Source organism: Rhinolophus sinicus, chromosome 14, assembly GCF_057876585.1.
Source record: "Rhinolophus sinicus isolate RSI-liver-muscle chromosome 14, RSI-T2T, whole genome shotgun sequence".
NCBI classification, from domain to species: domain Eukaryota; kingdom Metazoa; phylum Chordata; class Mammalia; order Chiroptera; family Rhinolophidae; genus Rhinolophus; species Rhinolophus sinicus.
In genome coordinates, this window is record NC_142514.1 from 146,326,547 (window position 1) to 146,340,716 (window position 14,170).

The following is a 14,170-nucleotide window of genomic DNA, read 5'->3' on the forward strand; positions in this document are numbered from 1 at the left end:
AGAAAGGAAAAAAAAATCAGAATATTGAAACTGCCATAAAGTCTACCTTCTATACAACTACAATCAGTGAATGATAACTTACACACCAGAAAAGCTTTGGCCCTTTTGATTGAGTTTACCCATCTTCAAAAAGCCAAAGAGAATTTTAAAGATTCCTTTATAGAGAAATTACTATATATTAAAAACTTAGGTGTTTATCAGTACTTACTTACCTCTACAATTTAAATTGCTTTAAGGTTCTCAAAAGCCAACTATATAAATTAAAGGTTTTAAAATTTTTCTTTGTTCTTAGAGGTGAAAATGTACATCAGAATTTCAAGAGAATATATTTTTATTCAATGAAAGGTTTTAGTATTAGTACAAATACTATATACCATGAAATAAATCCCAAGGACTACATTTAAGTTTTTTTATTCTTATTACATTTTAGTTTGTATTTATTGTCTTAGAAATATTACATTCAAGGTAACAGAGCTCCAGAGAGGGTCCATTAACTGAGAAGTGAACAGTCCCACTTAGTGTGTGACCTTCCTAGCCTACAAGCGTCCCCACTCACTACACATACTTCCTCTCTTGTGGTTATTATAATATTATGTAACTGTCTTAAAGATGTGGCTAAACCTTGACTCTATATCTGGCATCAGGCCAAGTCTGTGAATCCATGAATATAGATAGGCTACCAATTGCATTTAGGGTACAGCCCACTGAACGGTTCTTTCTTGACAGTCGATGATGAATTTGGAAAGATTGGCCATCCTCTTGGGAAAAGAAAATATAACCCACCTTGACTGACAGTTACAGTTTTCTAACAGAAAAAAATAACCAGTAAAGGGAAAGAATCAATGATAAGGATAGGGAAAATACCTGAGAATAGAGTTAAGTACAATATATACACACTGGAGTAAATAGTGAGGCTTCTCGGGGCGGCCAGTTAGCTCAGTTGGTTAGAGCAAGGTGTTCATAACACCAAGGTTTGTCGGTTCAATCCCCGTATGGGCCACTGTGAGCTGCGCCCTCCACAATTAGACTGAAACAACTACTTGACTTGGAGCTGATGGGTCCTGGAAAAACACTCTTAAAATAAAGTTAAAAAAAAAAAAAATAGTGAGGCTTCTCCTGAGTCCAAACTCTTACTTTTATTTTTAAAAGTCTGGTAAAAATTTATTCAATTACATTTTATACAGTAATAGTTAGTGAACTTTGTCCAAAAGGTTATGTTTTAAGTTCATTTGTAAAAATAACAAAAGCTTTATCACTCAGTCTCTGGTCAATAAGAAAGGAAGGAAACCCTGCTAGAAATAACAATAAATAATTTCACACAAAAGGCCAGATGACATAAGAATAGTATATTACTCAATATATTTTCTTTGTATTTACAGTAAATCCATTTGTTAATACTGTGATAGAAAAAATAATAAATCAGTCCACATTATGTAGTAGAAACAGGCTTTGAGGATGATCATACCTCTCACAATAAAAACATACAAGGATTTTCCCCACAGCTGAAGTACTTTTCAACATAACAGTCTTGGGTAAAGGTAAAACTGACAGAGTACTTTACGTGTAAGTTATGTCCAAGAATCAAGCATATACCATTAAGTAGCAGCAAAATGCTGTTTCGTTTTTCCAGGACTATTTAAATAGAGTAGTTATCATGTGAGAAGTTAATTATACTTTGAGTTATAAAAAGTGAAAACACTAAATTGGGAAACTGCATTAATCAAAAACAGCTCCAAACAAAAAAGCCATCAACAGAAATGAAACAAGGCATTCTTGTAAGTGTATCATGCAAAGGATAATTACATAATACATACTTTAATGACCAGACTAATAAATAAATGAGGTAAATTTTACAGTCATTGAACAAATAAACTATACCTTAAATGTTGCGCTGTCACTATTTCTGTTTCAAAATATAAAGTAATATTAAATCTAACATCTAAAAACTACATACTTTGAATGTTTGCTTTTTTGATCCCCTTTTAAGATAGTAGAGGGGAACTGTGTAACAAAATATTTCTGAATATAAATTATCACCAATATGATACAATTATCATGTAATCACCATTTTGTATATGCACAGTGGAAATACTGTGAAAACTAGAAAAAAAGATGAAAATAGACTGGTCAGAATTTTAAATTTCAGACTAATCCATGATATAATCTAGAACAGCAAAAAACAATTAACAAAATTCACTAAATAAATATAACTTGATATCCTTCCCAAAGTCAGTAGTCCACTAAGATGCAACTTCTGAACAAATCTATTACCGCAAAGAGAAAAAGAGGAAAAAGATGTAAATATCTTTTGAGCTTTAGTTTTAAGTTTATGCTCTGAAAGAAGGCTAGTATTAGCCAGAACTACAATATTATTTATAAAAATCTAGAATCTTTCCTTTTATATATCTATTTTAGTTATTAGTAAGAGATGAGAGAGAAAACTATTAAAATATCAAGTCAAGGGTAAGTATCTATAGCCAGTTCATGAATATATTAAATTGAATGAATCAACTAGGTCAAGAATTTCTTACCATGCCATTACTAATTATCTATAGCTACCCTTGGAATAGTAATTTACAAGATGGCTACCATAACTACTGACAGCATTTTCCATAGTATATCAATTTTCATTCTCATTTTCTTCTGTCCCTTGACACTTAAATGCGTTATTTTAACTGTCTTATAGGAAATTTTATTTTACAAATCCCTTGTTTCAGTTACTAAAGAGGTGATTTTAACACATAAACCTGCCAATCCTGAGATGATGATGATAGGAAAACTAAAAGCCAGATGATTTTTTCACACAAATTTCTGCTTTAGTTTTTTTTGGAAGATGGCTGGGAGGATAGAGAGAAGAGCCAAAATCATTAGAACAAATACTGAGTTCCAGGAAACAGCTTCCCCTGCTGTTGTAAGCTGGTACAGTGTTGTTCCTGCCTTGATCGCTACAAAAGAGGGAGGTGCGACACCTAAAAACAAAAACAGTAAGAATCATCAATTGTTTTTTATAATTAAAATTTTCTGCATGTAAAAAATTTATTTTAAGAATACAGTAATCTCCATTTTGGAAATTTTTAATTTCATTTAAAGCCCCCCAAGTTAATATTTCCATATAAAGAATTACATATTTCATAATCACGTCTTAAGGATAATAGATTTAAAAACCCAAGAAAAGTTCCCAGGAAATTATTTTATTTGTTGGTGCAAAAGTAATTGCGGTTTAAAAGGTTAAACGTAATTGCAAAAACCGCAATTATTTTTGCACCAACTTAATATAACATTTATCAAGAGCCTTTAAAAAAAAAAAGAATATGCTCTGATCCAGAAATTTCAACTTTAGGAAATAACAGTACGTATGAGCAAAGATCTAGTCTCAAGAACGTTCATCAAATCATTATAGTAATAAAAATCTGGAAATAATCCAAATGTGCAAAAATAAGACTGAGTAAATTGTCTTCATCCCTGGTAGAATATACTTAAAAATGAAGTGGTAGGTGATACTCAGAAATGGAAAGATACTCCAAATATGAGTAAAAGAATATTTTAAACAAGAGCACATGCAAAATGATCACATTTCATTAAAAACCAGAACAAACTGAAAAAAAATGCTTTACCCCAAACTGAAATTAACTAAATCTCTAGGTATTTCATCTGTAAAATTTGGACAAAAAATCTCTTCTCATTCCATGAATGCTAACATTATTTTATAAAATCCAAAATTACCCCAATGAGATTTTTAAGTTTGTCAATGAATTTTTCAAAAAGTAACAATAAAAAAATTGATTTTGATTCTTTTCAAAAAGATCTATTCTCATAAGTATTAAATTTTAATTTAACACTCACTGTATGAAAAATCTGCTAAACAATTCAACTTAAATCTGAAAGAGCAGAATACTCTTACTTAAGAACCATCAGAATTAATAAAATATATAAATGAATCTTTATGTCCACTGATTAATTTCAAAATTAAATGTCAGCTCCTTGAAAGCAAGAACATTTGTTAATCCTTGTTTCCCCCATACTTTTGGTACTGCCCATAATAAATAATGGTTTTAATAAAGTGAAAAATAGGATCAACTCTCTACTGAAAATTAAAGTTCAATATTTCAGTACTTGATTAGAAAACAAAGGAGAAAATTATTCAAAAACAGCACCTTGATTTTTCCCCCCCTCTCCACTGAAGGAGAGAATGGAGTTTTAAAATGCTGCTTAATACTTCATGATTGAAAAAATATCCAGTAGAGTGCTCTTCTTTAAAAGAAGTATCACAAAAATCAACATAGTCCAACAAACATATCTGAGCATCTATTTATGAAGGCCAGGCTGTGTCATGGTCCTGGCACGTCTGTGAAGAGGTGAATTCTAGCCTAGCTGGACATTGGTAGTTATGTACACAATGAGTTCTAACACAGCATAAACTAGGGGCCTTACCTAGAAAAGTGCCAATAAAAAAAACTTTCAAAGGTACATTTATTACAGGAGATGTAATGTTAATAAACCAATTAGGCAGAAATGGTGTTATTCTCAAAAATATAATGTAGTTAATAAGATGTTCTCTATGACGTTCAACCTGTCATAAGAAAGAAAAGAATTAGGATCAAGATGTAGTCAATCTTGAAAATAAATGCTTAATATAAAATACTTTATTTCAAATTCTCCTCTTTGATAGTTCAGAGTTTATCCATTAGAAATGATCAAAAGAGGAGTTTGAAATTATAATGAACTACTTATCAAATGCTCATTACCAGAACTAAATAATATGGAATGAGAGGTTTTTTTAAATTGTGCTTCTAGCTTAACATTACACTACTAAAGATGGTTCTCCATCAGCCTATGAGTACATAATGATGGCTCAACAATGACATTTTAAACATAAAATGGCAAATTTAAACTTATGACTAGATATAAAATATACATCAAGTAACCAACATTTTAAGGCCTTTAACTTCCTACAATGTAAAGGACTAGGATAACACATCAATATACCTAGCCTCCAATTTTTTAAAAATTCAGATAATCTTTATTTCATGTTATTATAATATCACATGAGTGAATTCATTCATTATTGATAAATGAGATTAAACAAGTATATGGAAATATTTAATCAATTAAATATAAGCAGTGGTTACAGTTAACATTTCTTTGAATAACTAATAAGTTCAATTACAGAAAACAGCAATTCAAAAGAAAACTTACATGTAAAATGATTTTAATATTCATTACATATGTGGTAAAGGAGAAGAGCATTAACCTACAAGTCTAGATCTTGCTTTACATGGAAATGTGATTTGGGGCCAAATGTTTAATTTCCGTTAAAGTCCTAGTCAGTAAAACAAAGGGGTAAGGCTAAGATCTCTAAAATTCCCCCAAGATTTAACAGTGTTTCTTTTGATTCTTTATTAAAATAGGATTTTCTAAGCAATATATGTTGGACTTTTCTGTGTAACAGTGCTTATTTTTATTATTGCTAGTCTTTACAGTAATCCTAAATGAAGATAACGTTGTTCCCTCTGATGAAATGCTTTATTAAAGGAGCGGGCTGATACAAGTTCTTCAGTGACCCGCTGACAGCATAACTGCATCAACACAGAACAGGTGAGGCATCTACATATGTGGATTCCTTTACATCGACATTTTGACTTCTGCTCTAATTGAACTTACTAGGAATGAAGATTTATAATTACTGTTATAGGTACAAAAACTTTGTATTTGAAATTATTAACCTTCATTATTTACCTACCGCTTGATTTTGTTTTGGCCAAAAGATCATTTTTATTAAAGCCCTGAGTCTGTTAATTTATGTAGAACTATACATTAACCTCCCAATTAGCCAAAGAATTACATTAAATAATTAAAAACTACATGTTTACCTGCTGTGACCATTTTACTGCTTTCTCTGTTAGGTATTTGTACACAACTGGCCTCCCAACTAAATACGAGAGCATGTAGCAGAATGAGGCACCGAGTCCAGAACACTAGAAAATAATAAGAAACCATAAGCATTTTGTATTTTTCCATCTTATTCACATGAATGTATTCATTGAAGGAAAAGCTCGACTAGTTTACTTCTCTTGGGGCGTGGGAAGAACACTCTGCATGGCATCCCTTGCAGAGAACAGGAACCCATTGGATCTAGTCCTTTCTCAAACCAAATTATAACTAAAATGAGACCAGCTACAACAAACTGGCATTTGTGATTAAATTTAGTGACTATATCCAAATAGTTAATGTTAGCCTTTAGCCTAAGAATAAAACTTCAAGAGCCGATTTTGTTTTCAATTGCAATGCTTGAAAATACCACCCCCAGCCCTGGGCCTTAACTCATTTTGCCCACCGACACTCTTGGACTATTTTTATAAAACACATAAGAAAAGGTAAAAACAGAGCCTATGAATGCAATTAAGGCTGATACCCCAGTCCGAGGGAAAAAAAACCAAACCAAACTATAACACCTCCTTATGAAGGGTCTTAGATATTACTTTAACATTAAACACCTCTTAAAACTAATGAGTTTATGCTTATATTAACTAGCGGGATTAGTAATGCCATCCTCCTCCTCATTCTATTTAAAGTATGATTTTTTTTTTTCTAGTCTCCCAATTTTACTTTATATACTTACCAAACAAACAAGAAATAAGGCCAGTGGAAAGGGATAAAGAAACCCTGAGAGTATACTGAGGAATATGGAGCCTGGAATAGCAAATGTTTGCAAGCTGTTAACTTTTAAGTTAAGGATTAAAACATAATTAAGTGGAATTTTTAAAAGACAAATCCAACATTTCAGGAAAAAAGTATCAGTACATAAATTAGCATGTTAAGATTATATCCATATTGCAGTATTAAAAAATAAAATTATAGTCAAAAATTTAAAAATATGACTCCTTGGTTGTAATGCCTTTAACTCGAAATTGAACATTTACTAACACGTACCAGATACAGAGGAATTCGGCCAAAAAAACAGGAATTAGGAATTGGAAGGAAATAAAAAAAGACACAGAAGAAAAAGTTCTTCAGTAACCTGTTAAATAATATGCTTCTCAAATGCATTGCATTTACTCCCCAATGTTTTCAGGAAACATGATTTCCGTGGAAATCTAGGTACATATAAAGTATAATAATTACTTATTTCTAATTTAACTTATTGATATTTGCCTCAATTCACTAATTTAAAGAATGGGTGAAAATTATAGTAAAAATCACAAATCTTATTTTGAAAACAATTGTTTTCAACTTTCCTCTAGTTGCTAGTTTTGTCTTGGAGCCAAAACTAAGCCACATGATTTACTTACAAGGCAGACTGAGTGAACTCCTTCAACATCTCTCCTTCCTACTTTAAAATTTCTATCTTCATCCATTAAATCTCCTTTTTTCTCTAGTTTCCATTTTACTCATGTTTTCATTTCAGTTTTCTTCCTTCTGGGTTCTTTCTCAAATTCTTGCTCTTTCATGGGATCTGTCCTGTATAAAACCACTCAGATGTCCATAAACCAAAGAATATCTAGGCTTTCCCTGACAGAGGTGTATCTGTCTCCTTGCTACCCACTTACCGGTCCACCTCCTTACTGAAATATCCTCGCAGCCTAAGTTAACGACTTTTTCTCAGGTCATTTTTTAGTGACCCCTGCATAGGATTAAACATCCTCTCTCATGAAACTTCCTTTTCTTCCACATTACAGATCATTCCTTCTCTAGTTTTTTCCTTCTCCTCATCCTCAAATCTGGGGCCTCTCTAATGCTGTTAGCCACACTCTCCCTTTCCTTTAACAAAGACAGCAATTTCCATGGCTTCAAGTATATGGCCATATATACCGATAACTGAATTCTCTATCTCCCATTCAACCTTTCCAGTCAAATAACCATCTCAAATAACCGTCTTTCCAGTCTTAAATTTTCCGTCTACTGCATATCTCCATTAAAAAATAATTAAAAATAAGCTTTATTACTTTATTACAGAGCTCTTCAGAACTTGATGGAAAGTTTGAAACACATATGAAAGTAGAAAAACTAGTATTATAATGTCCTATAAAGCCATACACAGCTTCAACAATTAACACACAATCTTGGTTTGTCTGTATCTCTTACATTGGATTATTTTGAAGAAAACCCCACATATATCATTAAAAATACGCAACTACTTTAATACCTTTAAAAGAATTCCTTTTCTTTTTAACATAAGTATAATACCACAGTCAGAATTCAAGAAATTAACTATAATACCTTACTATCCTAAATATCTACTGGGGATGCCAGAAAAATGTATCCACATGACTTGTATTCATCTTTTGTTATTGGTATATATTTTTACAATTTTAATAGTTTTTCCTTTTTCTTTTATCAGTATATATTTTTACAATTTTAAAAGTTTTTCCTTTTCAAAAATGTGCACACATTTTTTTGATACCCTCTGTATTTAGTCTGTGTTCAGATTTCCCAAAATTTTTCTTTTACAGCTAGTTTGTTCAAATCAGGATTAAAAAAAAAAGCCCACACATGGCATTTGCTCACTGTAGCACTTAAGTGTAGTTTCCTTTTTTTTTTTCCTTTCAATTTATTTGTTGAAGAAACCAGGTCATTTGTGGAATTTACCACTGTTTGAATTCTGCCTATTGTATCCCTTAGAACGGTTTAATACATTCCTCTTTTATTTTTTAGTATTAACAAAGCCATTTTTCTCTCTGCATGAAAATGTAACTTGAGCTTAACTTTCTAGTTTTATTTAGATCTGTATTTCTTTTCTCTTACATGAAAAAAACTTCGTTCTTAATGTCACAAATACCTATTTGCTTTACATACTATTAAATATGTCTTATATAAAATATATACAGTAGTATAGTTCTGAGACTTTTTATATATTTAAGAATTTCAGAACAATATTACCAACAATATAATAACTGAGAATAGTTTGATTTCTTTTGTATTTATCCCAGAAGGGATATACAGTCACATTATTGTTTTCAAGGTTATTTGAAATAATTCCTCTAGATAGTCACATCCCCAACAACTGAATATACTGTTAAATTCATCATTTAATTTTGCTTTAGATTTTAAAAAATTTTGGTAAAATTTACCATCTGAACCATTTTCAAGGGTACAGTTTGGTATTAGTTAAGTACTATCACATTGTTGTGCAACCCATCTCCAGAACTCTTTCCATTGTGCAAAACTGAAACTCTATACTCTTAAACAACACTCCCCATTTCCTCCTCATCATAGCCCCTGATAACTATTCATTGACTTTCAGTCTCTATGAATTGGACTACTCTAGGTACCTCATACACACAGAATTATATGGCATGTCTTTTTGCAACTGGCTTATTTCACTTAACATGATGTCCTTAAGGTTCATCCATGTTGTAGCATGCATTAGAATTTCCTTTTTTTTTAAGGCTGAATAACATTCCATGGTATGTACATACCACATTTTATTTATTCATCCATTAAAAAACACTTGGGTTGCTTCCACCTTTTGGGTATTGTAACACTGCTATGAACATGGGTATCTCTTCAAGACGCTGCTTTCAATTCTTTTGGTTATATACCCAGAAATGGGATTGCCGAATCATATGGGAATTCTGTTTTTCATTTTTTGCAAAGACATTATCTGTTTTCCACAGTCGCCGCACCATTTTACATTTCCATCAAGCATGCATAGGGGTTTCAATTTCTCCATATCCTCACCAAAACTCGTTATTTTCTAGTTTTTTATAGTACCCATCATAATGGGTATGAGGTTGCTTTAGTTTTCAGATTCCTGTTTCTCTTTTCATTTTAATTGGTTTTATAATGATGTGAAATATAAAGTCAAACTTTAAAATAATTTTGACACAATAAAATAATTTAGAGAAGTTTCACTTTGATCCCTGTTTCATCTCTATCACTTAATAATATATCCTCGATATAACGCCTTAAGAGCACATATACTTCTCACCCTTTTTAACAGCTACATAGTACTCGTGTTTACATTTACCATGGTTTCTTCAACCAGTCCCCTACTGACTGACATTTGGGTATAGATACTTCTATTTGAATATTTAAAACTCAGTATATCTTTTTTTTTTCTTTTTTTTTGCTCAAGGTGCCGTGTTCAATCTTAGTTGCAGGGCGCTGCCTACCATTACTTGCGTGACTCCAGAAATTGAACTGGCAACCTTGTGGTTGAGAGTCCACTGGCCCATGTGGGAATCAAACCGGCAGCCTTTGGAGTTAGGAGCACGGAGCTCTAACCGCCTGAGCCACCGGGCCGGCCCCAAAACTCAGTATATCTTAAATCAAAGTAAATGTTAATCTCCTTTCCCAACCACAAACAGGGCCCTTTACCTATTTCACTTTTTTCTAATAGGTCAAAAATACAAATTCAAAGAACTTCCAAAAATAAGACCGGCATAATATTAATAATTGCTGAAAATGGGTGATGGACACATAGGAGTTCATTATATGATTTTCTTCACTTTTGTGTATGTTTTAAACTTCCCATAAGAAATTTTTAAGTTACTCTTTTAGCCTCAGGGAAACAAACAGGAATGAGATGTTGGTGACACTTTTACTGTCAAAAGTTCTCAATGACTACTCAATACCAAATGGATATTCTAAATTCCTTAGCGTGGTACTCGAAGATCTCCATAATCTGAGTACAGTGCCTAGACAATCTTCCTAAAATTAATTCTAAATAAATAAATAAATAATAAAATTAATTCTTAACCCTCCCCTGCCCGCACCTTATACCCTACCTAAACTGGATTACTGATCACTTCCTAATCATGCCTGGTGCTCGTAAGCGCTGCTCTAGACTTGCTCTGTCTAGAATGCGCCATATCTCTACCCATAACTACCTATTATTCCAGATGGAAATAGTTCTGCTTTTGAATGCTCAAAACTAGATTTGTACTTAGCATATAATTAGTATTTTTAAAAGCTGGTTAAATGAATACGTGCTAGGGATGAAGTAATTGTAATGTAAAAAGTGATTTCTATACAAGAGTTTGAAGCTAGGTATTATAAATGAAGGTCCTAGGACTGCACTGTTGAGTAGAGCCCACTAGCCACATGCACCTGTGGAGACGATGAAATGTGTCTAGTCTGAACTGAGATGTGCTGTAAGTATAAAATACACACATTTCAAAGACTTACTATCAAAAAATAATGTAAATTACCTCAGTAATAATTTTTATGTTGATTACATGTTGAAGCAATATTTTTGATATATTGGTTCAAGTAAAATGTATCATTAAAATGCATTTCAGGTGTTTTCTTTTTACTTTTTCAAATGTGCCAGCTAGAAAATTTTTAAATTACATGTGGTTCATATTAAATTTCTATTAACCAGTGCTGTACTAGTTATATGCCCTAAGATAAAGTTTTTCTCATTCTAAAAAAGTATCTTTTTAATACTCAACTTAAGATTCAAAAGTGTAAATAAAAAAAAATTCATAAAACATTAACAAATTATCTTATAAAAACTCTAAAACGTGATGCAAAATCATTACAATTATTTAATTATTAAACAAACAGTAATATGCAATAAAACCTTATAAATGGACATTAACCAATAATTTAAAATTTACAACCAAGTGTATTTTGTAATAATAAACCCATTCCTACACTTCTAACTCACTTTCTACAGGGCACTTTATTCTCTTCTACTAATTTGCATGCAGATATTAAGACAATCAGGCTACAACATTACCTGATAGGTGGTCAATATTCATTTATACTATCTGGCTGATTGACCCAATGGGTGGGCATTGCCTTTATTCCTCAGCCATATATCCCTCCCTAAATGGGGCAAAAATGATGATTTTCTAAAGTAAATAGAAACTATATGCCATGTTCATAAAATGTTCATAAAAACTTTACAAAGCCAAATAAAAGAGATAAACCAAGTTTTTTTCTTATTTGGGGAAAATATTTTAATTTATGGTTAAAGAATATAGACGGAAAATAACCTGTGAGCCTAATACTAAAGATTTCAGATGGGTGACAAAATGGAATAGGAAAAGGCAGCAGTTATGGATTTCTTAAACCAGTTTATATACAATTAAAACAGTTTATATACAAATAACTGCCCCAAGTGACCTGTCAAAAGACAGGTGTGTAATAATTATTCTCCAAATTTTCCCCAAATTCGAATTTTTCTAATAATACATAGGGAAGATAATGACAAAGCATATATCTACATAAAGTATGCTACCTAAGTAAAACTGTATGTCACCAGCTGAGTAAAAGAGCAATGTTTGTATTAACAGCAAAAGCTTTCATAAATGTATTTGTCACTAAGATATATATATATATATATATATATATATATATATATATATATTCCAAAAGAAATCCAAGAAAAGAAAATGCTATTGAATTTTATGAGAAAAGGTTTTAGTTGAAAAGTCCAACAAACCAAAAGAAATTCTGGACACAAAAAAGAGAAGCAAGCATAAAAATAGTATGAGAGAATAACAAAGCAACTTGCCTTTTTAAAACAAAAGCTGGTTTTAAAAGGACAATGATTACTGTTACAACATCAAAGATGTTTTTCATTAACTGAGATTTGGAAAATAGAATAAAAGATACAAAAAATCAGAAATTAAAGTCCACAAATTGCAAGATTTAATCACTAGTAGCATAAGCAGCTTGAAAATATTTAGAAAGAATAAAGTTATTTTCCTGACTAGTTAAAATACAACACATACATTTATAAAACAAAGAAATAAGTACTTACATACTATGAAAAAAAAAAATCCTTACTCTTTAAATGACTAAGTATCCTCTTAGGATTTTTTTTTTTACAGAAAAAACGATTAAATGGAAGAAAAAAAATCATGAGGAAAAATGCATAATATAACATGTAGAAAAGCAAAAATATTAAATACAAATTATATCGTCAAACCTAAGGAAATTTTTAAAAATTATGGTATGATGACTATTAATTCAAAATAATTATTTAAATTAAGACAATCAATTAACTAATAATAGTAAATAAAATAATTATCTCAAATACAAAGGAAAGGAAAATGTTTATAAGTAGAATGAGCAGAATACAACAAAACTGGTAATAAATATCCAGAAATAATAACTGAGTTGAAGATATAGGATTAAAGAATTTTTTACAATTTTTCAATATTCTATTTAATATCACTATACTGCATTAACAATTTGTTAAAGGAAAAAGTTACGCATAACTGAACAAATCTTTTACAAAAATCTTTTTCTTGAACAAAAGTAGAAAACATTTTTCAATTAAAAGGATACAAAATATATGTAGCAAAATATGCTACAAGTACTTGTACATAAAAGGTGTCCTTATATTTGGATAAAACTTTTCCTAGAGCCTTGGCATCATCCATATCTCTGGGAACCTTCATATTCACTCTTTCTTCTCTACAGAAATAAAAGTGAAAAATTTTAGATCAGAAATTTGCCAAGATAATTAACATTACAGTCAGTCAACTTCAAAACATGAAGTTTTATCCAAAATGATGGTGCCTTGATCTGTAACATGTTAAGTATAAATTCACAATTTTTAAGTTCAAAAGTCTAAAATTATTTGTTTTTCAGTGCTTTAATATAATTAATATAGTGAAACATGTACTCTATATATGAAAGCTCAGGATGACCCAAATTAAGAAGATTAAAAGCATCTGCTTCAAAGTTAGTGTAAATTTTGAATTAAGAAATGAACCACTGATGTTAGCAATATTTAAAACATTTTTAACATTATTTTGGGTAATTCTCATGATAAGCTTAAGTCAATAATCAATTACAACTGAAATTAAGTAAAAATTTTATTGAATTTATAATTTACACCTTTTCTGCAATATTCCACTCGAAGTTCAGATAAAAACTTAAACATTGTCTATGTTGTACATCTGAAACTAATATAATATTATATGTCAACTATAATTGAATAATAAATTTAAAAAAAACTTAAAACATTTCCCTTTCTATTAATTTTACTTTATATTTGGTTTCTTGTTTGGAATGGAATGATTTCTTGCTCATAAAAACCTCAAATAATTATCTTTGCATTTAATGTATATTGTGCCAATTTATTTACATGATAAAATTTAACTGACCTTGGACAATAATGACAGAATGCTGTTTAAGTCCTATAAAAATAGCAGGTAAATGGGTTTTCCCATCACAAATTTAAAAACTGAGAAAACTCTTTATAGGGGTG

General features: G+C 30.8%; 1 protein-coding gene across 4 annotated transcripts in view; it reads right to left on the reverse strand.

Annotated features, from left to right (window-relative positions):
• Nucleotides 1-1,117: 1,117 nt before the first annotated feature.
• Nucleotides 1,118-14,170, reverse strand: part of TMEM41B (transmembrane protein 41B) — a 37,030-nt gene continuing 23,977 nt past the window's right edge. For 3 of the 4 annotated variants that reach the window (XM_019728857.3, XM_019728837.3, XM_019728848.3), the window contains 5 exons: nucleotides 13,243-13,371; nucleotides 6,620-6,713; nucleotides 5,871-5,975; nucleotides 4,432-4,570; nucleotides 1,118-2,969 (listed from right to left, as the gene is read on the reverse strand). In XM_019728857.3, coding sequence (XP_019584416.2) covers nucleotides 2,800-2,969; nucleotides 4,432-4,570; nucleotides 5,871-5,975; nucleotides 6,620-6,713; nucleotides 13,243-13,371 — 637 coding nt within the window. In that variant the 3' untranslated portion in view covers nucleotides 1,118-2,799. Of the gene's footprint in view, nucleotides 2,970-4,431; nucleotides 4,571-5,870; nucleotides 5,976-6,619; nucleotides 6,714-11,466; nucleotides 13,372-14,170 lie in introns of those variants that run through there. The other variant, XM_074335972.2, reaches the window with a different exon arrangement.